Source organism: Podarcis muralis, chromosome 17, assembly GCF_964188315.1.
Source record: "Podarcis muralis chromosome 17, rPodMur119.hap1.1, whole genome shotgun sequence".
Lineage (NCBI taxonomy): Eukaryota > Metazoa > Chordata > Lepidosauria > Squamata > Lacertidae > Podarcis > Podarcis muralis.
The window spans coordinates 37,974,761-38,001,759 of record NC_135671.1 but is presented as its reverse complement, the minus strand read 5'-3'; the positions used below and the strand labels follow the sequence as shown (position 1 = coordinate 38,001,759).

Below are 26,999 nucleotides of genomic sequence, written 5' to 3'. Positions count from 1 at the left end.
TGGCCGAGAGCCAGGAAGGGCCTCCCCGGAGGAGGAGGAGGGAGGCGCAGAGCGGGAGGGAGGGAGGGAACCCCAGGGGTCATCTAGTGACGGTGCCCCAATCGAAAATTTGACTTTAAAAAAATAATCTTTCAATTTTTTAATTTTTCCCGCGGCACACCAGGCAACATCTCACGGCACACTAGTGTGCCGCGGAACAGTGGTTGGGAAACACTGCTTTAAGGTATCATAATAGATACATAGGTGCGCACACACACACACACACACACAGTAAGAATGTGTTTGTTTTCTATATGTTTCAGATCTTCAAAAGTATAAATATATTGTTCAGCAACTAGCATAAGCTTGGTGCTTCTAAACTTTTGCATCGTAATGATACCCAACTGGTATCAATAAATGTAAAGAGCTAGACTAACAAGGCATGCTCCTTCAGTTTAGGTATGGCTGTGGGCTTTTACAGAAGGTAGGAGAAGGTTAGCTTCCTTACCAGTATAGAAAGGATAAAGTTTACTCATGATATGAAGTGGAGTGCTGTGTATTATTTAAATGCAACCCTATAGGAGTTTTATAAGCAATGCAAACATTGACATAAGAAGAGTGGACTCTTATGAATCATTGTAACCCTAAATATATTTTGGGTATGTAAGTGGTCTGTGTACCTTACCATTTTCCAAATGAAAGATTCCACAGTATAATAAATGGCATGGTGAGCTACAAGGAAGGTCCACTTATCTAATACCTGTGTGATAGCCTCTGTTGGCAGGGAGGAGAGGGCTGGAGCCCCCAGGATGCTTATTTGAAGGTGGACTTGGCTAGGAAAATGATTGAATGCCAAGAAGAATGGGGCTGTTGTCCCTTTCTGTTTGTGTTGATTCGGAAGGAAGAATTATGACAATATAACTTTCCTCACTTTTGCAAAGCTGTGAGACGATCCTAACTACCCTGCCCTAAATTCCTTTGTTAACAATACCGTGGAAAAGTAACAAGATCTCTATTCTCCATTGCACACCTCATGGGGGGGGGGGCGGTTTAGCGGGCCGTCAAAGCGAGGAAAGTAGAGCAGCTGGGCCCGTTTGAACGACAGGATTTCCCCGTCGCAGACCCAGATCCATGAGGGATAGCAGCAAGAAGACACTGAAATAGCACGCAACACTTTGACGCATAGGAGTCAACTCCGAGGGTCCAGGGGGCGTCGACCCCCGGCCCCCCAAGAAAATATTTGAGGGGGCCTTTTATCCCTCCCCAAGTTGATGAGCATTGCCATTCAGTGTGCGTGCATGGCGTCATGTGGGCCGTTGGACGGGGACTACCTGCCCCCCCCCCCATATTTTATTCAAGTTGGCACCTTCATCCCCCTCAGCAATGGGCGCCCACCCTGACCAAGAGGTTTCATGAGGCACAGAACTATTTGCCTCAGCGGGAGAAACCCCTCCAAGCCCCGAGAATAAGTTTCGAAGGTTTTTCCTTCCTCTGGGGACCTTTCAGGGCGGGGGGGGGGCGAGGAGGATGACTTTTCACGCCGCGACAGACAAAACTCTCCACTGACTGAGGGAGTTTTCCTCTCAGCGATACGGCTTTTGTTGATCTGAGGCGGACGCAAGAACCGACGGTGCTGTCACGGTTGCCATGGGGACGAGAGATGGAGGGGGGTCGCTGGGTTTGCGAGCTTCTCCTTCCTCCTCCCCCCCCCCCCCGCAATGACAGAAAAAGAAAGAGCAGCAGCAGAAGGGCCGGAACTCGTTTTGTTGCGCGCCTCCTCTCTCTCGCGGAGGCACCATCTGGGCTGAGGAAGGAGAGATGCTCGCGCGTCTCTCGCCCGCCCCCCCGTCCCCGCCATAGCGCTTTTGGAGAAGGACCTCGGCGGGGCGGTTCCCGGTAGCGGAGGGATCCCTGTGCCGCCGGGACTCGTTTGCGGCGGAGGGATCCTCCTCCGGGCTGCCCGTGCTGCGGCCCCATCTTGGCTCCGCTCGGGGCGGGGGGGCGGCGGCGGCGGCGGCTCCGCACCCGGCACCATGGACGAGGCCTACGACGTGATCGTGCTGGGCACCGGCCTGACCGTGAGTGTCCACCCTGCTTTGCACCCCTGCCCGCCCCGCCTCGCTGCTCTTGCATCCCGTGCTCTCCCGCTGCAGCCTCCTGCATCCCTCGCCAGCAGCAGCAGCAGCATCCCTGCCATGTCCGGGCGGGGTTTGCAATTCCCCGCAGCCCACGAGGCCTTTCTCGTTGCAGCAACGCAGCTCCAGAAGCAGCACATAATTGCACCTTTTCTCTCTGCTTCCGTGCTGCTGCCGCTGCCTCGTCCCCTCCGTGTTCCAGATCATTATTGCACCTGTCCCCGGATTAGCAGCTGCTGCTCCCAGAAGTGCGCCCGCCTCGTTTGCACCGCCCCGTTTCCCCTCCGCCTTGGACGGCAGGCGCCTTTGAGCCCCCGCTTGCAACTCTTCTGATGCAACGCGCCGCCATCAGCCGCCCTCTGAAAGCGATGGGCGCCCATTTGCCCGCGCCCTTTCCCGGCCCTTTCTCCCCCCCAGTGCCCCTCCTTCGTTCGGGGGTTGCCAAGCCATCAGCTGGCTGCGGCTGCTGTGCATCTAGCAGCGCCTTGTGACAATGCAGGAAAACCGTATTTATTGCGACTTGTGGAGATCGAGCTACAGGGTCTTCGAGGGGCAGGCCACTTGTGTGTGTTTTCTGGTCGGTTAGCAACCCTGCCCTCTTTTACATCTCAAAAGGGGGAGGAAGGGGCGCTGCTGCAGTTCCCATGCTCCTTATGCCCCCCTCAACCCTTCAGCAGCATCCCTTCAAGCTCTTCCAGTGCAGTCCTTTAACTGCACTTCCAAATCCCGCAGTCCCAGTGTGAACCGTCTGCCCCTTCAGCACCCAAGGTTGAAGGGTCTGAAGCGCAGGGTGTTCTACGCCTGGTCCTGAGCGCCCCTGTACTTAATGCAGATGTGGTCGAAGTGCAGAGGTAAACCTTGCATGTACTGTATGCAGTTTCCTGGTTTTTCTCACTAATGCAGCCAGTGTTTTCCCCATTCTGAACTTTCAAGTTTATTTATAAAAAAAGAAATCTGCTCCAGTAAAGTAAATGCTTCTCCTTCTTAGGTGGTTAGGCTGCATCTCCCCTTGCAATTCCTTGCAGTCTAGGAAGCACATACTGTTTGACCCTTGCAGTCTCCATGATGTTAAGGTTTCTTTCCTGGTCTTTTTTCTTTCAAGGCTCCTTAGCAGCCCTGTGTCTTCTTACTGTATCAGCTTGGCTTTGGGCCATCTATGGTTTTCAGTAGAACTGAATGAACTTCTCACTCTCTCCAGAGTTAAAAAAAAAACTTCCTCCCTGCTCCTACTCCTGTCAGGGGAACATTAACCATCACCACCCCAATACTGACTTGTCTCTCTTTACACATTACTGCAAGATGGGATTTCCTGTTCTGGAAACCAATGTAGGCACCTCTTCCTGCCCTCAACAAGTGGCCAGACACCTCTTTTTGTGTAATTCATATGTTTTTCTACAGATTAATTGCGCTTTGCAGAACTTAACTTCTGTTCTATCTCTCCTCTCCCCAGGAACATCAAAGGGATGCAGCTCTCAGTCTGGCATCTTTCCAGGCTACCTCCCTTCTTTTTCTTGTGGTTTCCTGGCCTTAGTGTGGAGAGCACTGTCTACTCTGCCCTGTTCATGCTCCATCCCCCCCCCCTGAAATTATAATTTAGAAGGATGATGTTTTCTGATTCATCACACACACAGCTTTTTCTCAATCTTCTGCATGCAGCCCTATTTGGTAGGGGGCTAAACTGAATTTCCCATGTTTCTGGAACGTAGAAAACAGCTCTATAATGGGTCTGGCCATTGGATTGCCTAGCTCACTAATTGTCTAGTTCTAGTTTCTAGCTCTTAAGTGGAGATGCCAGGGATTGAATCCGGAACCTCTTGTATGCAAAATACATGCTCTTCCATTGAACTCTGACCCTTCACTATGGAACCAGCCTATCTCGTTTTAAGGTAAAGGTACCCCTGCCCGTACGGGCCAGTCTTGACAGACTCTAGGGTTGTGTGCCCATCTCACTCTATAGGCCGGGGGCCAGCGCTGTCCGGAGACACTTCCGGGTCACGTGGCCAGCGTGACGAAGCTGCTCTGGTGAGCCAGAGTCGCATACGGAAACGCCGTTTACCTTCCCGCTAGTAAGCGGTCCCTATTTATCTACTTGCACTTAAGGGTGCTTTCGAACTGCTAGGTTGGCAGGCTCTGGGACCGAACAACGGGAGCGCACCCCGCCACGGGGATTCGAACCGCCGACCTTTCAATCGGCAAGTCCTAGGCGCTGAGGTTTTACCCACAGCGCCACCCGCGTCCCCTATCTCGTTTTATGGAGCAGTAATTAAGACAGAATTTGTTAAGGCAAAAAATGTTTTCTGCTCCTCCTCCCAACCTTAGCCTCACAAACCCGGCTTGTCCTTAGATGAATCCAAACTCATATCCCATGAGAAGCCCTTCATCCTCTTTTAGCAAGCAAGCAAGCTGCTCTCTCTTTCAACACTTATAATTCATTAACAGCAAATTCACACAAACTTATTTTTACTGCCATGGAGCTGTAGCTTAAGTGAGTGTGTTTCCTAAAGTATTCTTTGTCTAGTCCTCCTGGTAGAACCATGGTTTCCTGAAGGGGAGGGAATAACTATTCAGCCAGTTTTAAGTCTAGTATAGATGAACTTTTTCAAATGACCAGTTCAGGATACAACAAACATGCAGTTAGTATTCACCCGTGGAGTGATATCCAGCTATCCTACTTATGGAAGCATTTCTGTTTTAGGGATCATCCACTATTTCCCTTGCACCCAAAGAGCAATTTACATTCTTATAATGAAATGTAATTTCTTCTACAGCTAGTAGAGATGATTGTGGAATGGAGTTGCATGAATGTCCCAGGAGCCTATTGAATAGTGCCTGTGAGATCACTAATAATACATTATGCAATTGCTTTGGGAACTTTCACGGAGCTGAAATGATAAGGCTTGTGCTTGCATTACAGTGTTTCCCTCTCTGCAACCCCCACCCCCCTCTCTTTCTCTCCCCTCCCCCTTCCAGTAGACTGCTGGGGGAGGGACCAGTCACTGCATGAAATTAGGCCATCTATGCAGTGTGATTGCCACCTTCATGTGGCCAAATATCCTGCCACCCTGAAAACTGAAAACAAATAACTTTAATTGGTTGAAATTATGCGTGTGGGATGGATTATATAGGAATTTGCATGTTGCTATGTGCTTCACAAAGGAGTTGGTGATTTCAGGTATCCACGTGTTGCCGCAGTGGTGTGGAATCCAGCCAGGGAGAGTAGATAATCTCCCTTTTGAGCTTCCTTTTCTCTCTCACCCATCCATAAATCTACCCGCCCAACAGCAGCTAGACTTTAGACTTTGCCTTAAGTATTTATTATAGCTGTAAGCTGCTGAGGTGAAACCAACAAGAGCATTCTACAGACCTTAGCTTTGGCTCCTAGGTCCTTGTAAGTTGCACCGTAGCTGTCTACCCCTAAAATCCCAGTACAAGTCTTGCCGTGGATTCTGTTTGTGCAGAAACCCTTGTCATTTCCCCAAACTTCCTTGAGACCAGTTTCTGCCTGGTGCCAGCTCCACTGTTCGTAATTGAGCACCCCTGTATACTGGTTTGGAGCACGCAGTGGCATGGCATGGGGAAATAACAACCTCAGGCTCATTCCCCTTCTTCACATACATGTGTGTACTTCTTAACCTGCTTTTTGTGTTGATTTTGATATGCCAGGACTATGTAAAATGGGTGGAGAAATCTGTGATCCTCCTGGTGTTCTGGGACAACATCTCCCAGTATCTCTGAGCATTACTACTACTACTACTAATAATAATAATAATAGTAATAAATTTTATTTGTACCCTGCCCTCGCTACCACCAACAAAATCACAGTAAAAACATAAGGGGGGGGGACCAATTTAAAATACAGGTTAAAATGCAATTTAAAATGCAGCCTCATTTTAAAAGTAGCCGATAGATCAAGACCATAAGGGGAGGGCAACATAAAGGTCAGACTGAGTCCAAACCAAAGGCCAGGCGGAACAGCTCTGTCTTGCAGGCCCTGCGGAAAGATGTCAAGTCCAGCAGGGCCCTAGTCTCTTGTGACAAGAGCGTTCCACCAAGTCGGGGCCAGTACTGAAAAGGCCCTGACCCTAGTTGAGATCAATCTAACCACCTTGTGACCTGGGACCTCCAAAATGTTGTCATTTGTGGACCTTAAGGTTCTCCGTGGGGCATGCCAGGAGAGGCAGTCCTGTTGGTACGTGGGTCCTAGGCCGCATAGGGCTTTAAAGGGCAGTGGTGGCAGTGATGGGTAGGAGTGGGGGTATGTGCAGGCAGATGAGACAGAATGGGAGGAGGAGGATCCAGGGTAAGGGACTAGTGGGTTGTGGGGTTCTGTAGCACCTGTGAGGCTGCTGCCAGCAGGAGAGAAAGAAGGGGGTCAGGAGAGGGAGACTGGGCAGCCAGAGCAAGGGGGAAAGGAGCAGGAGACAAGAGACCAGCCAAAGGAGGTCCTGGAGCCCAGAGAGCCTTCAAAGCTCCCAGAGAGGGTCATGGCTTCGAAATCCCCTGGAATCCCCCCTCCGTTGTCTCCTCGCTCAAGAAAGAGCTATTTATCTGAGACAGAGCATAGGTCTGCAGTCGTAGGTTGCCTAGACATCTAGTTAGCGGGGAGTGTCCCTGGATATCTCTTGCTGATGTAACCTACTGCTTCACCAATAAAGAAATAAAATCTGGTTGCTTGTCCTCGTTGGTCCTGGTGTGGTTGGGACAATTGGCTGCGCTGGCTACGGCTGTTGAGGGTTGGAGGGCAACAGCATTGGGAGAGCCACAGGTTCTCCAACCCTGCACTGTGAAAGCTACCATGCTGTGGGGACATAGGTAAAGGGACCCCTGACCATTAGGTCCAGTTGCGGACGACTCTGGGGTTGCAGCGCTCATCTCGCTTTACTGGCCGAGGGAGCCGGCGTACAGCTTCCAGGTCATGTGGCCAGCATGACTAAGCCGCTTCTGGAGAACCAGAGCAGTGCATGGAAACACTGTTTACCTTCCCGCTGGAGTGGCACCTATTTAACTACTTGCACTTTGACGTGCTTTTGAACTGCTAGGTTGGCAGGAGCAGGGACCGAGCAACGGGAGCTCACCCCGTCACGGGGATTCAAACCACCGACCTTCTGATGGGCAAGCCTAAGGCTCAGTGGTTTAGACCACAATGCCACCCGCGTCCACTGTGGGGACATACTTTGAACTAATCATGCCGTAGGGCATCCATAACCCTGCTCACCTTCTGTCCTAGGAATGTATCCTTTCTGGCATCATGTCTGTGAACGGCAAGAAGGTCCTGCACATGGACCGGAATCCGTACTACGGGGGCGAGAGCTCATCAATCACCCCCCTGGAAGAGGTAAGGAGCCAGGAACATAGGGCGTGTTTATACCTCTGTTGGATTAGATCTAAGAGAAAGTGTGCTCTGATGGCTAAGGTGGGAAATCTCCCATGTAAAATCTCTCCTCAGCCCTGAACTCAATAGTTGGCTTGAGCTAAGGCATTCCCTGTTGATCCCACTCCCTTACCTGTGATAAGGGTGTAATTCACCCATTCTTGTAAGACTTTCTGTTATAATGTATGCAAAGTGCTTTGAACAATGCCAGGGTGGATAAAAATCAATGTTTTTTTAAAAAAATCAGATTTTTTAAAATTTAAATTGGATTTCTTTAAATTTAAATTGATTTAAATTGGTTTTTTTTTAAATTTAAATTGGATTTTTAAAATAAAATGCTTTTGGAGGAAAAATCTTTCTAAAGATAGTTTTCTGTTTAAGTTACATTATAGTCCAAAGGCTATTCATCAGCAAATAAGGATTTGTTTTAAGTTTTTCATGTGTGCTAAAACTCAGTGTAAGTTTTTTTTTTAAAAAAAATTGTTTAACCACATCAGTTAACAAACATGGATACATATGCTATAATGTTACTGTTTTAGTTAAATAAAATGTTTAAATTGCTATTAGGGAAAGGATTACTTTTCTGCTTCCAATAAAGTACAGCAGAAAAGTTGTCCAAATATAAAAAGTTAACTTTTTAAACCTCACCATAATTTCATAATTATCTGTCAATGTATTTCTAATAGTATAGCCAAATTGGTCATTTTTGATACAACTGTAAAAAATACTCTGAAAATTTATTATTCCAAAAATGAAACCTTCATCTGGTTGTAAATATTAAGATTGTACCAGCAAGAATGAGTCTTTCTGTAAAAAATAATGATTAAATCAAGTCTTACTGACTAATGATTTAAATCAGGTTTAGGCAAACTCTGCCCTCCAGGTGTTTTGGGACTACAACTCCCATCATCCCTAGCTAACAGGAGCAGTGGTCAGGGATGATGGGAGTTGTAGTCCCAAAACACCTGGAGGGCTGAATTTGCCTATGCCTGATTTAAATCAAATCCACCCTGAACAATGCTCAGGAAAAGGATATAAATATTCTATTCGGCATCTTTTCACTTCCCAGAATCTTTCCAGCTATACAGCTTTCAGCTGCGTGAAAAGGCAAAGTAAATGTTTGCCCGCTTGTTCTAGTGTTTTATAGATAACTTGCACTAGGGAGCCTGGAAGATAGGAGAAGTGGTTTGGGGTGATGGGCTGCTTCCTGCAGTATCCTGGTCTCCTTTTTGAATTGACGCTTCTCTGACTGATACAGCTGAGATAGATTCTCCTCCTGCATTTTGGTTGCACTGATATATTTGTATTAGGATAACATGTATATTCTAATTGAAGTGCCCTGTCTGAATGAGTGTTTGTGATGTACTGTTTTTCCTCAACTACCAGCTCTACAAGCGCTTTGAGATTGGTGATGGCCCCCCTGAATCTATGGGGCGTGGCCGGGACTGGAATGTTGACCTTATCCCCAAATTCCTCATGGCCAATGGTAAGTCCATGCACTTGTTGTCCCTTGGTCTATTTGCCAGAGATTTTATTCGTTTTACTCAAAAAGGGGTGAGATGAGCTGGAAGAATCACTTTAGAAGGAGAGTCTGTAGTGGCACAGGACAGGCCCACATAATAGTATCGTGAGACGTCTTGGCTCATTGAAGTGGGCCAGGACTTTGCATATCATTGGCGGGCGCTGAAGAACAAGCAGCCAAAATTGGCCCTCTGCAGTTGATGGAGCTCTGTCCCTCACACCCCACAGCTCTGCCTGTATGCGCTACACACATTTATCTGGCAAGCATTTCCTCTCTTATTCACCTATCATTTGCTGTGAACCTTTGTACTGGGTGCATTTTATTTACTTTTCTATCCTGGATTTCTTTCATTATGGAACCTAAGGTGGTATACAAATGGTTCTCGCAGTTCGCCTGTCCAAACACTGGTCAGACCCAAACCTCTTTACCGTCAAGAAAGTGGCAGGTCTCATGTACCTTCATCCTGGCTCTCTATATAATGCACCCCTTATCTATGGTGGCAGGTAGAAGGGCTCTAAATGAGGCTTTCCTTCCCCCACGCAGGCCAGCTGGTGAAAATGCTGCTGTATACGGAAGTGACACGCTATCTAGACTTCAAAGTGGTGGAAGGCAGTTTTGTCTACAAGGCAGGAAAGATCTACAAAGTGCCATCGACCGAGACAGAGGCTCTGGCATCCAGTAAGCCTATTTCTTGCAAAACTGTACTGTGTCTGGCTCACAGGGACCTTTGTATTCCTTTTGTGGGAAATATATATTACTGATGTACGAAAAAGTAACGTGCAATGAAACATTCATTAACAAACAAACTCAGATCCTCAATGTTTGCATTTACCTTCATATCTATACTTATCTGCATTAATTTTAGTTTAAAATAAATTTCCTGCTTTATAATGCAACTAGCAGCCTCATTGCCAATACTGCTCAGAAATTTAAGAAACTAAAGGATCAGTGTAGTTTTGAAAACCTCAGTCCACCATCTTGATTAAAAATGGCATCCAGTTGTATTCAAACACAAACAAGAACCTGCTCCTTTATCTCCGAAACCATCATGCAAAATTTAGTTTCAATACCATAAGAGATAGCTAAACACATAGCAAACAGACAAACAACTTTTCAAAATATATAGTAGATAATGGAATCTCAAGGAAGCAGACAAAGCATTTTGGGCAGGATTGAACTAATGAGTCCCACAAGCAAAAGCTGTGTGGAAGGACTTGCACTTGCGCACCAGAGCTTCCCCTGTTCTCCTTCCTCTGGGCTTCAGAGAACCCTTGGAACAGCATATCTGGGGAGAAGAGCGGGGATCATTCCACCTAGCAAGCCGAAATACTTGTGCTGACGGAATGATTACTTTAGTCGGTTTTGAATGGTGCTAAATGACTATAAATGGGACGCGGATGGCGCTGTGGGTTAAACCACAGAGCCTAGGACTTTCCGATCAGAAGGTTGGCGGTTCGAATCCCCGCAACGGGGTGAGCTCCCGTTGCTCAGCCCCTGCTCCTGCCAACCTAGCAGTTCGAAAGCACGTCAAAGAGCAAGTAGATAAATAGGTACCGCTCTGGCGAGAAGGTAAACGGCGTTTCCGTGTGCTGCTCTGGTTCGCCAGAAGCGGCTTAGTCCTGCTGGCCACATGACCCGGAAGCTGTACGCCAGCTCCCTTGGCCAATAAAGCGAGATGAGCGCCGCAACCCCAGAGTCAGCCACGACTGGACCTAACGGTCAGGGGTCCCTTCACCTTTACCTTTAAATGACTATAAAATAATTTAAAGGCATCCATAATAATGACATTGGCAAGATAATTCTAGAGTTTTTTAAACTTCTAATAACGAGCCCCCCCCCAAAAAAAACCCCTCCAAAAAAGTTGGAGGTATAGTTCAGTCTTTGCACCTGAAAAACTTTGCTCTTTGAGAAGGGCCTGCTCTCGGAGGAGCCTGTGCCCTGTGTGTCTGTGAGTCACTGCTATGGATGTGCATCCTTTGAGGGGCAGGTAATTCTGCTGCATCACCACACCAGGAGTGACTGATCTAAATCACACCCGGTGTAGAGACACAGCAGGACTACCCACCTCCAGAAGAGGCTGAGAGGAAGGAAGGGTGCAAAGTCAGAGCAGCAAAGTCAGGAGGATTTCTGTTGGGCAGCTTTCTCTGTGGGTGAGGACTTGGGCTTGCAGGTGCCTTGTGATTATTTGACCCACATTATTTATTGCCATGCAGTGTACAAGATGGGATTGCTTACCCTAAATAGGAACATTTTTATTCACAATTATTCATTCTAAGTGTTACCTTAAATTTTGGAGTCCAGGGAGTGACTTGACCCTAACCTTTACACCACTCTTCTCCAAGTTTGGAAGGACCCTCTCCATGTCTCCTCCCTTGAAGATGTTGAACTTGTACTCCATTGGTGGCACCCTGTCACCTGAGATCCTTTTAGCTGGAGGTGCCTGGGATTCAACTTGGTACCTTCCTAGTGCAAAACATGCTCTTCCATTGAGCCAGGGCCCTGGTAATTCAATGTGACTCTCCAGTGTGCTGTCTCTAGTCCTACCCATCTTCCTTCTTTAGATCTCATGGGCATGTTTGAGAAGCGGCGCTTCCGTAAGTTCCTGGTGTTTGTGGCAAACTTTGATGAGAACGACTCGAAGACATTGGAAGGGGTGGATCCTCACGGCACCACAATGCGCGAGGTCTATCGACGTTTTGACCTGGGCCAGGATGTCATTGACTTCACAGGTCATGCGCTGGCACTCTACCGCACTGATGAGTGAGTAGCTGATCCTAAACCCTCCTTCTCACAGGGAGTGTAGCTTTTTCTATGTTCCCTGGCTATGTAGCTGTGCCACATCCTGTGGTTATTTTAGTAGCTCCTTGTCAGCTGAGAGTGACCTGGAGGACAGTCTGCTGTCCAACATTGGCTTGTTAGAAACAGGGTGGGCAGGGGGAGATGCCCAAGGAAAACGCCTATAAAAAAATTATGGACTCTCCCCCTCCCCTGCAAAAAGGGAAAATTGGTCATTGGCTCCCTCAGGCCCACAAGACAGCCCTGACCTTTCCCTTAGGAAACTCCCAATTGTCTTGTCCTCTGCTTCCTGTTGTTCATTCTTGGTGGGACTGAGGTAGGCTGTTTTCTCTTTTCACAGCTACTTGGATCAGCCCTGCTTGGAGACCATCAATCGCATCAAACTGTACAGTGAATCCCTGGCCCGCTATGGGAAGAGTCCCTATCTCTACCCACTTTATGGTCTGGGTGAACTACCCCAGGGCTTTGCCAGGTATGCCATCTCCTAGGGCACCAAGTACATGGGGCAACTCCTGCCTTGGTCCTTAGACCAGTAGAAAGAAATGGCATTGAGTCCAGTCACAGTTACTATTTCCACCACCATCACCACCCAGTTCTGTTCCAAGTTATTGAGACTCTGAGCTTTTACATGTGAGCTTTCAAAAGGTTATATGCAAAATCTGCATAAATGTGTGTGCTTTATTCTGAACTTGGTATCAAAGATTTTGCAGAGTTCTCTAGTTTTCTGGGGTGATGGACACATTTACATTCTGTACAAGGAAACATGAATGTTACTCCAAGGGAGAAACTAATGCATGTGAGGAGCACAGAAACTTGAACCCCTTGATCGCTTTTTCATAGACCCCATCTGCATGTTTTCACAAGCATAAGGGACTGGGTAATACCTTAAAAATCTAAAGATTTTAAAGAAACTCAATTATATTTGATCACAGTCACAGAAAACAAGCAATTCTGATATTAGCATTTGTCTTGTTAATTAACAGAGGGATCAAAGAAATGGGAAAAGGATTGCTTACATCTTTTGGCAAAGTAGTTCTGCCCTTGTAGCTGAACTGCATGGGGTGTGTGTTGGGGTTGAAGAGGGAGTGGCTGTTTTGGTCAGTGCCCTTCACCACCCACCCGTCTCATGTCCGCAGGCTCAGCGCCATCTATGGTGGCACCTACATGCTCAACAAGCCAGTGGATGAGATTGTCATGGAAGGTGGCAAGGTCATCGGGGTCAAATCTGAAGGCGAGGTGAGAATGGGAAGCTGACCTTTCACCCCCTGTGGTAGAAAGGCTGGGAAGGGGGTGTCTCAAGTTACATCCTGGGAGCAATGGTGCTCGGAAGACAGTTCTGTAAGTGAAGTACCTGGCTTTTAAAGAGGTACTACCTGTTTCAAGAGGCTTGAGTTACCGTTGTTCATCTGCATCCAGGGTCCACTTCCCCCCCACCTTCTCGCCTGCAAGCTCATTCTGTTAGTCTGCTTCTGTTAGTCTTCTCTGCCTGCAAGCTGATTCTGTTAGTCCATGTGGATTGGCAGCAATTGGAATGGGAAATCATCATCCTTTCTCCTGCCTGAGTATGTGGCTTGTGAGATGAACCTAGTCTAGCCTTATCTTTGGCTGGTTGCTTTTGATATGGGGACAAATTCAAACAAGTGATTCCTCCCAATGCAGTCTAAGGCAGCACAGCCTAGCAAGCACTTGTGCTGCATGGCACTTCTGTTGCATACTTTTGCCAGCTCGAACCAGGACAAGTCATTCCATACCAAAATCCAGTTCCGGCTTTTCAAGTTCCCCACCCTGTTTCATTTCAGGAGCGTAATTTGGGGGCGGAGTATTTTGTTCTGTTTTATTTATTTTTTGGAATTTATGTACCATCTTTCTGCCAAGCTTCTTAGTTATATGCTTGGGCCTTTTGAACCTTTAACTGTATGGAGTCACATCCAAGGAAGTCTTGGGTTCTGCCAGTGTCCCTCTACATAATGTTTACTCCCCCACTCCAGGTGGCACGCTGCAAGCAGTTGATCTGCGACCCCAGCTATGTGCCAGATCGGGTGCGCCCTGCAGGGAAGGTGGTGCGTGTCATCTGCATCCTGAGCCACCCTATCCGTGGCACCAATGACTCTAACTCCTGTCAAATCATCATCCCCCAGAACCAAGTGGGGCGCAAATCTGGTGAGTACAAGTGGAGATGGGGCTCTGGGTAGAGTTGGGGGAAGGGGAGGCAGGATTTAATGTTTGGGGGCTTCTTCCACAGTATCATATACAGCTGGGACAGGGGACCAGTGGCTCTTCAGGACCAGTGGCCCATCATCCCTGACCATTGGCCATGATAGTTGGGATTGATGGGAGTGGGGAGTCCAGCAACATCCCAGGGGTCAGCAAACTTTTTTTGGAGGGGGCCAGTTCACTGTCCCCCAGACCTAGTGATGGGCCGGACTGTGTGCGGGGGAGCGCACACGCGGTAGAGGGGCCTTCTCTCTCTCCCCCAGCCCCTCCCCTCCTCCTGCCTACCTCCTCCGCCGCTCTGCCTTGGTTGGGAGCCGGTGGCAGTGGTGACGCCTCTCTTTTTCAGGCCAGCTTTCCCAGGCGTGGGGCCAGCAGGCGTGCCAAGCTCCAGCCCACAGCATGGCCATAGGGAGAGGCGGGCGGGCGGGCGGGCAGCGAGGCTTCCTATCAAAGCCCAGCCCCCTTCCTCCACAGGGCAGGGAGAAGCCAGGAAGAGGGAGGGAGGAGGGAGGAGACGCCACTGCAGGGAGGGAGGGAGGGAGGGAGGGAAAAAAATAGGGATTGTGCCGATCCAAGTAGCGATTGCAGAACTGTTCGCGGGCTGGATCCTGAGGGCAATTGGGCCGGTTATGGCCTGCTGGCCTTGGTTTGCCGACCCCTGCCCTATCACGAATATGAAGTGTACCAAGAGCATTATAATACTCACATTTTTCCAGTTCTGTATCTTGTAACAATTCTGTGGACTAGGATGGCCCAAGTGAACTTCATGATGGGCTCAGGATTTCAACAATGAGTAGGGCTAACTCTCCAGGGTTTCAGGCAGGGGACTTTACAGCCACTGAGCTACCGACCTTTCCTTTGTTATGAAAACACGCACATTTACCCTCTGGCATCCTGTATAAGATAATGTTGGTACAGCGTATGTGTTGGGGTGGGGGCTGCTTCGCTTGGGCTTTTTTCCACCAGGCTTGTGACCCTTTCCTTTGCCTCCCTACCCAGATATCTATGTCTGCCTGATCTCCTCCGCCCACAATGTGGCTGCGCAGGGCAAGTACATTGCGATTGCCAGCACTACTGTGGAGACGGACTCTCCTGAGAATGAAGTGCAGCCAGCCCTCGAACTTCTTGAGCCTGTCGACCAAAAGTGAGTGGGCCAGGGGAAAACATGAGGAACAGAACTAGTCTCTAGGATTATGATGTTGATGATGATTGCCGTAGGACACAATTTCTGCTTTAGGACACAGAACTTCCTGCCTACAGTTCACAATCTAAAAGGAGAGGGAATGGGGACACACATAACAAGGGCCTTCAAATACTTGGACACAGCTGCATTTCATTCAAGGTAGCTAAAGATGGTGATTTCTAGGAGATTTTCCACATAGGGTAAAGAAGGAAAATCCAAGGACAAGAGATGCAGCAATCACTAATATCTGGACTGTGAGTGAGTGGCTGCTGTTCCAGATTTTTTAAAATGATGTCAGGAAGATTCTAGCCTAGTCACTCCCTAACATACTAGTTTTTGATGACTGGGAATGTTCCCTCATGCAAGCCTACTTGCAGTCTGAAGTGGCACAATCAAGACACTAGCCCAGGGGTCAGCAAACTTTTCAGTAGGGGGCCAGTCCACTGTCCCTCAGACCTTGTGGGGGGCCGGACTATATTTTTGTGGGGGGAATGAACGAATTCCTAGGCCCCACAAATAACCCAGAGATGCACTTTAAATAAAAGGACACATTCTACTCATGTAGAATGCTGAATCCCAGACCGTCCGCGGCCCGGATTTAGAAGGTGATTGGGCTTGAACCGGCCCCTGGGCCTTAGTTTGCCTACCCATGCACTAAGCCTCTGAATAAAATAAGAAAACAGTTTAAAAAAGAAAAATAAATGAGGCTATAATGAGATAGAAGGAAACAAGGGGCAGGGAGACGCAAGATTACATAGAAAGTTTAAAACAGGTTTATGCTGGGTCTGATAAAAGCTCAGATAAATTAATAGAAGAGGGCCTGCTGAAGGATGCTGAGGCAGTGGAAACAAAGACTTTGGGGCTAGAGACTTTGGGCTAGCTAGGCCCTCCAGTTCATGGCTCTTCAAGCTGCAGGGTTGAGTCAGAAACTCAGTAGCAAGGAACAGAGAAATGGCTTTGAGAGAGGGATCGCTGCTGGTGTGTGTGAATCTCATTTTTGCCTGTGGTAAACAGAGTTTGCAGGTTACTCTCTTATTATTCCAAAAACTTTCAAAGCCTGTTTGACCAGAAAAGGCAAAAGCAGTGTGTGGGGTGTGAAGCCTGCCTCAAACGTATTTCAAACCCTTGAGACTTTCATAAGCATCTTTCCTTTTTTAATAGGTTTGTGGCCATCAGTGACATATATGAGCCTACTGATGATGGAACAGAAAGTCAGGTGAGATTCCGCAATGTATTTGGTGTTCCAAAGTGTTTTAGAGAAGGGAGAGCATTACTGCATGGTCCATAGCTGGCTTTAAAGAAGATTCTGGCTTCTTTATCTTCCATTGCCCATCTCATGCATCTGTGGTCTTTCTTGCCTCTGTTTCCCCTGCAGGTATTCTGCTCACGGTCATATGATGCCACCACCCACTTTGAGACAACATGCGACGACATCAAAGACATTTACCGGCGCATGGCAGGGGCTCCCTTTGACTTTGAGAGCATGAAACGGCGCCAGAATGATGTCTTTGGCGAGGATGAGCAGTGACTACTCCCCTTTTCTTTCTCTCCCCTCCCCTCCCCATCCTCCCTCCCCCTGGGTTTTCCCCATGCAAGGGACCATACTCCCACTAGGGACTGGCTTTACCCCACACCTCATCTGAGACTGGCTCTTCCAGATAGTCATTCAGCTATGATTGATTTCTCTTAATTGTGACCATTCCCCTTAATCCGCAGGGAGAAAAGACATTCCTAGTTTATTTTTCCACTCCATCTCATATCTTTCTGCTCACAAGAGAAAGACCCCTCCCCCCTCTCCCAACAACTGAGGTTGCATCAGAGTTGGTGCAGCTGAAATTCTTTGGGGACCCATTCTCTTACAGAACAGGGATTTGTATTGTATTCAATTGCATGCATTTAACCTCTGCTGGCTACCAACTTCTAGGAAAAAGCAGGCTTGGGTGATTTGGCACTCTCTTCTGCTGCAGCTCCTTCCCTCTGCATGTTTGTAAGGATAAACACACATCTGAAAGCGGGCAGAAGTAAGCACACTAGTCACTTTTCCACTTCAAGTTGCCCCATCACAAATCTGTTCCTAGAAGCAGCAGACACCAGGGGTTTAAAGGCATGTAATTGCATGGAGCATGCAGTTTGGCCTTTGTTCCTGCTGCTAATCTCAAACTTTCCTCATCTCTTCCACTTTGCCCTCCTCTCTCCTCTCAGCTCCCATGTTATTTTCTGTGCCTCACAATTCCCCCCTCCCTTTTTCCAGTTCTGATCCCGGTGAATTAGCTTGCTTGCTTCACTTGTGACAGACATTCCTCCCCTCGCTTACATATAACGCAGCCCTCCTTCCTTCCCATATTTATCATGATCATGGTGTGAATCTTCATTTCTGTATGCTGAGAAGAGGCTGGAATGACTAGCACTACAGGATTTGGGGGGGCGTGAAGGGCCCCTCTGAACCGCCTCTTTCCACACATGCTGTCCCTCTGGCCAGTCCCTCCCCTCCCCCACATTGCCACTTCAGGTTCTCACAGGCCTCTTTGTTTGTCTTGTGTCCATTTTGTCCCCTCAATTCCCTCTTAGTTACTTTAGCCTAAAGTGGGGGAAGATTTGTGTGTGCGTGTGTGTGTGTATGTGTCTCTCGTGTGCTGGACATAGGGACAGGGTGGTGGTTCTGTCCCCTTCCACTTGCTGCCACCTGCTGTAACTTATTGTAACTTATTAATGAAGCAGGTCAAACTTTTGTTGACACACCTGATAATTAACGAGGTTTGGATGGGGGCGGTTAGGCCCTGGCATGAGCAAAAAGGCCTGGGGTCTGTTTTGTGTCAGAGGCTTCCTTCCTGCCAAAGCTGGCTTTATGGTTAACAATCTGTCTGTAACTCTAGTGGGATATGAGGGGTCACCTCCCTCCACCCCACAGCTGCTCAATTGTCTCAAAGTAATAAATTCACTTAGTCTAGCTCTGGCTCTTGTCTGGTACCACCACCGTGGGAATGAGAGGGGTCACGTTTAGGCCGCCTCCTAAGTAGAGAAGGGAGGCTTTTGTAGAGAAAGACCATGTTAAACTCAGGAGATGGATGAAAAACCTCATGTGAGACATGGCATAATGAGAATGTTGGAGAAGTCCCACAGCCTGGCCTTTGTGGCTTAATCTTTTTGGAAATGAATTCCAATGCAGAGCCCAGCGCCTTGTGAACCATGAAACTTGAATTTTGTTTTAACCTGCACAGCTTAACTCTGGTTACAGACTTCCATCTCATCTGCTTTTTTTCTACTGCTCAGTGTCATTTTTTCAAGAATTTAGAGTTAAGCAAGGAAATGAAGAATTGCTGTTTTAGGGAGCCAACTGTTGGAATTGATCAGATTATTCAAACTTCCCCCAGTCTCCCTGTGTGTCACCAAGATCTGAAAGCAGATAAGTGCAGGGTTTAGCAAAATACGACCCTTAATATGTATCTAGAAGTGTGGCACATATTTGGGCATAATGCATTTACCTCTCATCTACCTTGGGCTAAGACCTTTTGGCTCAGTTAATTTATGACCCTTTCCTCTTGGAGCAGAAACCCTGTTTGCCAAAATAATATGGGGACAGGAGCAGTACTTGCAGGGAAGAATTGGTGAAGAGTTCTTAGGCCTTCTCTGCAATTCTGCCCTCAGGGAGCCTCTCTTTACAGTAAGAGTGCTGGTTTTTATTCTCCCTCTAGCACAGTGCTTCTGTCATACTAGAGCAATGATCATTAAAAGGCCCTAGAAGAAATCTCTGACTCTTGTGGAGCAGGGACATGAAGAAGAGCCTCAGATGAGGATTGCAGGGTCTGGGTCAGTTCATATATGGATAAACCTTTTGGGCAGATACTGTGAAATTTACATATTGAAGAATTTAGAGGGCACCGCTTATTTCCTGTTGAGCTGCAGAGCCAACTCAAGTAGAATGAAAATATTGTTTACAATATTTAGAAAGGTGGACAATTCTAAACAGAAGAGGTTTCAAACTAATATCTTTTAAAAAGGATATCCACACAGGTCTCACTCCCAGCTGCCAATTGCAGAATTCTCCACATCTGGGCAAGTGTGGTAGAAGTACGCAGAAATCACTGTAAATGCAGTCAGAACATTTAAATAAAACTGGTCACATCTACACCATCCATTTAAAGTACATGGCTTCCCTGAAAGAATCCTGAGAAGTTTAAGGGTGCTAGAAATTGTAAGTTTCTGAAGGGTATAGTTTCCAGGTACAGAGAAGGTTGACGTTTTCATTGCAGTACTCTGAAAAGTACATTCTATTTTTTGGGTTTTTTTAAATGAAGGCAAGGGAACACATCCTGCAGGCTTCAAATCCCTTTTCTGTTGGGATGTCTGTACCTTTAAAAGACAAAAATTCAACAGACTTGAGATGCGCAGGGAAAGATTTAACTTGTTTAATTTCTACACCATGTAATAAGTTTTGAGGGCACAGGATTTGCAAGTCTTCTTTCCTGTAGTACTCTGGAAGAACTGGAAGCATCATATTGCCTTCCCCAACACCCCAAAAAGCTTGTCCCAAGTTGTGTTTTTATTGTTGGTTTTCATTGATTTTTATATTAGTCACTTCCAAATTTGCAAGAAAAGCGATTAACAGATAGGTGTGACAACTCTGAAGGGCATAAAATAACTGCAGCTAGATGCAAGGAGAGGGGGGTGCTGTATTTCACCCTGCAAACTAAAAAAGAAAACGGGGCTTTCTGCAGGCTGACTGCCAAACCAGCCTTTCCCAACCTTGGGGAGGGAGGATGTTCCAGCTGTTGTTGGACTCCAACTTCTCTCATCCCTAGCCAGCAGGACCAGGGAGGGCAATGGGGGAAAGACTATACAGGCTACGATCTTATACAGCTGGGAGTAAGCCTCACTGAGTTCAATGGGGCTTACTTCTGAGTAAATGTATTCACAGGCTCGCACTGCACGCCTTTGTCTCAAGCGCGTTCCTTCCCTCCGAGTCCTCCAGAGACACAAGGGATCAATAACCCACACCGTTTCCGTCGGCCCTCTAGGGGGCGCTGACTCCGCGTCGTCGCCATTCGCGGAACCGGAAATGGGTCCCGCGCACTGGCTCCTCCCTGAGCGAGTTTCCGGAAGACGCTTCATCGCGACAGGGCTTCCACCATAGTGATGCCGCGGGCCAGAGCGGAACTTAGCCAATAGCGGGCGGCTCCGGTTTTCCCCCCTGCCGGAAGTTCCGCTCGCGAGTGACGTAGGTAAGGCAGCTGGTGGGATCTGCGGCTGGAGAAAGGAGAGGCGGAATCAGCGGGGGCTCCTTCTCCTGACCAGGCAAGGCCGCGCCGGGCCCCTCCATTTGCGCGCCCCTCTTTCCCCGGCCGGATCCGAGGCCCTCCCTCAGCCGTCCAGGTTCTTCCCCCTCGCCTGCTCCTGCTCTCCGGGCAGCAGCCTTTGCCGCGCTGGGTGCAGCTGCCGCTCGAGGGGCAGAGCTGGGGGGTCTGTGGTAGAGCCAGCCCCCCACGCCCTCACGAGCCCGCTTGGAAGGATTCTGGATAACGAGGCCGGGAAATCTCTTTAGGGACGCTGCGAGCCCGCAGGCGCAACATCCCGGCCGGTTAGTGCGGGCAGCGCCTGCACTTTGGAACTCCCTGCCGATTGATCAAGCAGGCGCCTTCGCTGCGCTCTCTTCGGCGCCTGCTTAGAAACATTCCCTAACTCTGCCCAGATGGTTAGAAAGTTGCAGCAGAATCATATTCTAGACAGTAGCATCTAGTCCAGCCTCCTGTGCAGCTGTCCCAGACGGGGATCGAACCTGCAACCTTGGCGTTATCAGCTCCAGGCTCTAACCAACTGAGCTATCCATAGAATCTTAAGAGTTAGGAGGGACCATCATCTAGTCCAGGCACGTTCAACAGGTAGATTGTGATCTACTGGTAGATCACTGGACGTCTGTGGTAGATCACTGGCTCCCCCCAAAGAAGCTCAACAACTTTGACTTGAACCCAAAAAAGGGGGTAGATCACTGCCAGTTTTTAACTCTGTGAGTAGATCGCTGTCTCTTGGGAGTTGGCCACCCCTGATTCTAGTCCAACCCCCTGCAATGCAGGAATCTCCGCTAAAGCATCCATGACAGAGGGCTAACCAACCTCTGTTTAAAAACCTTCAAGGAAGGAGAGCCAGGCTAAAGTAGTTTTAATCTCTTGGTATTTCAACTTATGTAGCTTTTAAAGTAGTGTTGTAATTTTTTCTTAATTTTATTGTTTTGTCTTCCTGTAACAACCTTTGAGGTTGTTGTTTTGTTTTTGTTTTATAAGCAAGCAGTGTATAAATCTTATGAAATGACTAAATAATTAGTCAAGAGCCAATGGTTGCTTGTTATAAAGCTGCTGCTTCATACATTCATGTCTATGTGGGGATTTTTATTTTTGCCTCACAGGTCCATCTACAGCCATGGCGCAATACAAAGGAGCTGCCAGCGAGGCTGGCCGGGCACTCCAGCTGATGAAGAAGAGGGAGAGGCAGCGGGAACATATGGAACAGATGAGGCAACGGATTGCTGAGGTGAAAGGAAGCAGAAGCTCCTAAGGGGCAAGATGGCGGGTGGGTGTAATTTGGTTGCTGAGAGGTATTACCATGAAGGTGTGGTGCAGAACCATTGGAGGACTCTGAATGCAGGGAATGGGAAAGAAGGCAGCAGCATGGAATTGTCTGTTCTTTGTTGTCAGGAAGAGCCAGTGCAAAATACGGAAAGGTGTTTTCAAAATGATCATAGAATTTTGTAGAGTTGGAAGGGACCACGAGAGTCATCTAAAAGTTGCAATGCTTTTCATATGTGATGCTTTTCAAATGCACCTTTAAGCCATTTTTCTGCAATCTGTAGTGTTCATACAGTATAAGAAACCAAATTGAGGCATTTTAAAATCAAGCAGATGTTCTAATAAATATTTAACAGCATATTCAAATTATGGTTGCAGGTAATACAACACCCTAGCCCATGGTGAAGCTGAGCATGCTGAGTAAAAATACTTTAAACCAACGTATCTATCTTTTGGCAATAGTTGTGGATAATAGTTTCCTCATGATTCCTCCCCCCCCCCACTACATTTCAGTAGGCCCTTGGCATAGTTTTTGGTTTTTTCTTTAACTTCACTGCTCTCTTCCATTATAGAGTTGAAGGGTTCAATCCCTGCCCTAAGCAACCTTAAATATTGTTCCTTGCAAACCTCTCTAGAAAGATTTCACAACTTGTTGTTTTACCATAGGGATGGAGAACCTCTGTTCTTCCAAATGTTGATATTCAGCTCCCATCAGCCTAGCTAGCATAGCCAATGATCAGGGATGACAGAACGTAGTCCAAAAGGTTTTTATTCTTCTGGCTTGATGTATTCTGTATATTCTCGTCTCCTTTTCAATCACTTGTCCACCCCACCTCTTGTAAGTTCTGGCTACCAGATAAAAAAAATCCTGTATGGTTGTATCCCTTTTTGTGAATATTCGTTTTCTGCATGACTATGGTTTGCAGTTTTCTTCTGTTATTACTGTCAGAAATTGCCCATCTTCTTCAACTTGTCTGTCACGTAACGTATCTTTCCAAAATACTTTTCTAACTGTCTGAGTATAGTGAAGTACATTCCCTCCACCCCACCTCTTTTAAAACCTGGACTTTGTTATCCTTTCTCTTTCCTTTTATTTGACTAATCATATCTTTCATGTTAGGATCATCACCATCACATTGTCTGTTAGTATTGCTCTGTCAAAGTGAACTAAGATTTAAATGAATTGAGATTCTGACCATTCTATTAACCTGCTGAAAGAGAAAATAATAATCTCAAATGCATGTAAGGTCTCTTGCATAGTTAAATAGGTTCTGTCTCCAACAAATATGGTAATTGCAGCAAATTTAGAAAAATTATAGGTGCTCACAAATATGCCTCAAAACATGAAATATTTCCAGTTCTGAGTTAGTTCCTTATTATATTGAACAGGTGTGGGAAGCACTGGGGCCTCCAGATGTCAGTGAACTGCAATTCCCATCAGTATGGTATCCTTGTATTCCATCCTTGTTGGTAGTTGTAGTTCAGCAGCATTTGGAGGGCCAAACACCTGATCTTGAATATTGCTTTGCTGCTTTACAACTTGAACACTAAGCACATGCCTTTGAAATCTCCCTCTCCTCCGAGCAGTAGGGCATAACACAGCTGCTTCTACCTACTCCAGTCTTGGCATCTCCCTCCCTCTACCTGCTGTCACAAGCAAGAATCCCAAGTGTGCCGTACCTGGGGGGGCGGTGGATGACAGGACCAGTGAGGGAGCAGACACAACTTCCTTTTCTTCTGCTTTATTAGGAGATTTAAAGTTTTATATGAAGTGCCTGGGCTGCAACACTGCTTTTTTCTGTAGTGTTAAGCTCACCAAACAGAAAGGTGTTTCCCTGGAAGCAGGAGAGCTTAGATTGTGCAGTGTGTATTTAGTGCCAGAGAACAATCTAATTCTTTATTAGAGAATTCCTCATTCAACGGCTCTGATGGATTTTGCGGGTCTCTAAGCAGACATTCACAGTGTTATCTTTTTTCCTTCATCCAGATACATTCACAGGTATTGCCATTCCCTTCATCTTGGACCTGGGTGACCGTATACTTTTTCTGCAATGCATTGAGTTTATAGACTCCTTTCCCTGTGTTTTTATAACAAGCTATACCCCCTGAATAATAATGACACTTCAGTCTTGAGAGCTTTCCCCAACAAGTCTTGCCAACAGTACCACTGCTTCTGACAATGTTTAGCTCACCTTGCTTGCCTCCCCTGGGTTCCCTCTTAGTATACAAAAATGCTGTGTGCTTGAAAGTCTCAAATGAGCTCTCTTCTTGCCTTGGACCTTTCTGTGCTTCTGAAGGGCACTTGTTCCTTCAAAAAATGTTTACAGATCCTTAGATTCTGTTCTCTGGGCTCACATCTCCCAACCATTTAGATCAGCCTTCCCAGTGTGGTACTTTTCAGATGTTTTGAATTACAGTTGCCGTCACTCTTGACCGTTGGCCATGCTGGCTGGGAGAGGTGGGAACTGGAGTCCAAAACATCTGGAGGATACCAGAGAGGGGTGTGCTGTAGATCACTTATTGGATTGACAAGGCAATGGCAATGTTGATAAAACAAATACGGTTTGGGGTGTTGGCCCTTTCTTGTGGAGCCCAACTTCTCAGCCTTGAAGACACGGAATTCCTCCTGGCAGCACTGCCTGTGAAGCGAAGCATTCTGGTTGAGGACCTTTCCATGCCTAACTTGACTTCTTTCCTTGGTGAAAAGGATTTTCCTCTTTTTCTTTACTTCTTTCAGTCAAAATCAGTAGAAAATGTACATAATCTGTCCCAAGTCTTTGGGTTAAGGTAGGCTATGAATCTAAAATAGTTGGGATACAGAGTGTGAGTGCTTATCTTAACCAAGGGCAGGATGAGATGAGAACACTAAGGGCATGTGAGGTTTTCCTATGGCTGCCCTGACCCCAAACAACACATGGGTTGATGTCCCCTAATCTGTGTTCCTCCTCCTCTTGGGGTAGTTGTACATCTTTGTAGATTTAGTCTAAGAAGGTGGGCTGGAAGTAGTAACTGGAATATTGCTGAGTCTCTAGCTTCTTGCAGCAGCAAACTTGATCTCCTCTTTCCCATGGCAGGAGAACATCATGAAGTCAAACATTGACAAGAAATTCTCAGCTCACTATGATGCAGTGGAAGCTGAGCTGAAATCCAGCACTGTTGGTGAGTGTGGGAAGGGAGCCCAGTGCTGGGGAATGAAGCTGCAGGGGTCCCAGTCTCCATTCTTTGACTTGAATGGATGAATAGACCCTACTTCTCTGCACAGAGCTGGGTAATCATCACATGGGAGGCCTGATTCCCAGCACATTTTCTTCCGATAGGCCTGGTGACCCTCAACGACATGAAGGCCAAGCAAGAGGCTCTCGTAAAGGAACGGGAGAAGCAGCTGGCAAAGAAGGAGCAGTCCAAAGAGCTGCAGCTGTGAGTTGTGGGTGTTCTGGGTAGACTGGGATGGGCAATATTTTTTCTCTCCTTCATGAACGTTCCCCCTGTACTATAGGGTGGTGTATAAGATCTGGAGTACCGTAATGGTTAAGACCGTAGAGTTGGATGGGCCATGGAGGTCATCTGGTCCTAGCCCTTGGCACAATGTATCTTCAGCATCCCTGGTGGGTGGCTATTCAGATGTAGGCTGTGCAGTGAGAGCATCCCATTTTAAACCATAGAACACTAAGACATGCAGTCAGTCATGTTCAGGTGAGGCAGAACAAGGTGCTTCTTCATGCATTAATCCACTAAGCCTTTGTGAGTTTAAAAAAGGGATAAATCTGTTGTCTGTTAATTAGCTTGTCAACTAACCGAATGGAACTTCTATGTCCAGAGGCATTATATCTGCACAAAATTAAGAAAAAAACTGGAGCTAAACCAAGGAAGAATATTGCCTTCATGCCTTTCTCGTGAGCTTCCCAAGGCAACCACTGGCTACGGTTGGAAGCAAGGGTGCTGGGCTATGTGGGTGCTTGATCTGATCCAGCAGGGCCTTGAGCAAGCCACTATTTTCTCTCAGCCTTGGTGCCTCCTCCTGCAGTACAGGCAGCATAATACTGGCCAAACTTACAAGATTGTTGTGAAGATTACGGCAGTAATGCTTGTGAAACACTTTGAGCATTGTTAAGCACAGGTATTGCCTGAAGGCTTATGATGCAGCCACTCACTGGGCCTGGGTCTGATCTGGATGGGAGACTGCCTGACAACTCCATGAAAGTTGCCTTAAGTTCCAAGATGAAAGAAAGGCAGAATATAAATAATCCTAAATAAATAAGGGCATGTTGTTATTCGCTTCCCTCTAGTGTAGCAGCTTTGTGGCTCTTAAGTTCCCCTTCCTGCCCATCTCCCTAATCTGAGAAGTATGACCAGTCTGGGGATACTCTTAACATCAACCCCTCTTTCCTCTTCAGGTCACTTGCTGTTTTTCAACTCTCTGCTTTCCTCCACCATCTTTGGAATGCTTTGTTTCCCCCTCCCTATGAGGGGACATGCCCTGTGAAGCTGATGTTGGCTTGTTCCTCATAGGAAGCTGGAGCGCATGCGGGAGCGGGAACGCAAGCAGGAGCAGAAGCGGAAGATCTCAAGCTTGTCCTTCACCCTGGATGAGGAGGAGGAAGATGATGGCATCGAGGAGGAAGAGGAAGAGGCAGAGCTGGAGCGGGAAGGTGAGGACTGGAAGGCTGGGGGCTCCCAGGTGGAGAGGGAAGCCCAGGTGGGCCTGGAGAGTGGTGATGCTGGAAGCAAGGTGGGGCTGTGAAGTTTCAAGGGTAGCTCCTCACTCTTGTCTGATTGCACCACCTCCCTCAGAGCTGGCCCCCAAGAAGAAGAAACTGGGGAAGAACCCAGATGTGGACACCAGCTTCCTGCCTGACCGTGACCGTGAGGTACGCTGCTTATCTGCCTTCTGTGGCGCCCACCCACCTCCATCCTCAAGTGCCCTGGAGGGGTCCCCAATGCCCCTTGCCAGCTGCATCTTGCAAGGCACTTTGCTCCCATCTTTCCCTCTGTGGATTGTTCCTTTCTGCACTAAGGCAGGAGCGAGGATCCTGTGGCCTCTCCTGAAGTTACTGGACTGACTCCAGCTCCCATCTTCCCTGATCCACTGGCCATGTTGGCTGGAGGATGATGGGAGTTGGAGTCCAAAAACATCGGGAAGGTGCTGGGTTTCCCCAGCCCCACCAAGGCATCACCTTGACAGCTTTTGCCCTCCCCTCCTCCGGTTTCCAGGAGGAAGAAAATCGCCTGCGAGAAGAACTTC

At 47.5% G+C, this 26,999-nt stretch overlaps 2 protein-coding genes across 2 annotated transcripts in view; both read left to right on the top strand.

Moving 5' to 3' along the window:
* The first annotated feature begins 1,893 nt into the window (after positions 1-1,893).
* GDI1 (GDP dissociation inhibitor 1) lies at positions 1,894-18,147 on the top strand. Its single transcript, XM_028711726.2, has 11 exons — positions 1,894-2,057; positions 7,342-7,449; positions 8,872-8,971; positions 9,551-9,685; positions 11,569-11,767; positions 12,144-12,275; positions 12,940-13,039; positions 13,792-13,963; positions 15,017-15,161; positions 16,362-16,416; positions 16,576-18,147. The coding sequence occupies exons 1-11, from the start codon at positions 2,013-2,015 to the stop codon at positions 16,726-16,728; spliced, it is 1,344 nt and encodes a 447-aa protein (XP_028567559.1). The 5' UTR covers positions 1,894-2,012; the 3' UTR covers positions 16,729-18,147.
* Positions 18,148-20,386: 2,239 nt separating this feature from the next.
* Positions 20,387-26,999, top strand: part of FAM50A (family with sequence similarity 50 member A) — an 11,140-nt gene continuing 4,527 nt past the window's right edge. The window contains exons 1-7 of the mRNA XM_077921667.1: positions 20,387-20,492; positions 21,598-21,722; positions 24,832-24,916; positions 25,075-25,174; positions 26,267-26,406; positions 26,549-26,625; positions 26,969-26,998. Coding sequence (XP_077777793.1) covers positions 21,612-21,722; positions 24,832-24,916; positions 25,075-25,174; positions 26,267-26,406; positions 26,549-26,625; positions 26,969-26,998 — 543 coding nt within the window. The 5' untranslated portion in view covers positions 20,387-20,492; positions 21,598-21,611. The remainder of the gene's footprint in view (positions 20,493-21,597; positions 21,723-24,831; positions 24,917-25,074; positions 25,175-26,266; positions 26,407-26,548; positions 26,626-26,968; position 26,999) is intronic.

What these genes read in the sequence shown, in the direction of transcription:
- GDI1 (XM_028711726.2), top strand. Translation starts at nt 2,013, where the DNA reads ATGGACGAGGCCTACGACGTGATCGTGCTGGGCACCGGCCTGACC. An exon ending in TGCTGGGCACCGGCCTGACC is followed by an intron (nt 2,058 to 7,341) that starts GTGAGTGTCCAC and finishes CTTCTGTCCTAG; the next exon opens with GAATGTATCCTTTCTGGCAT. An exon ending in GGGTCAAATCTGAAGGCGAG is followed by an intron (nt 13,040 to 13,791) that starts GTGAGAATGGGA and finishes CCCCCACTCCAG; the next exon opens with GTGGCACGCTGCAAGCAGTT.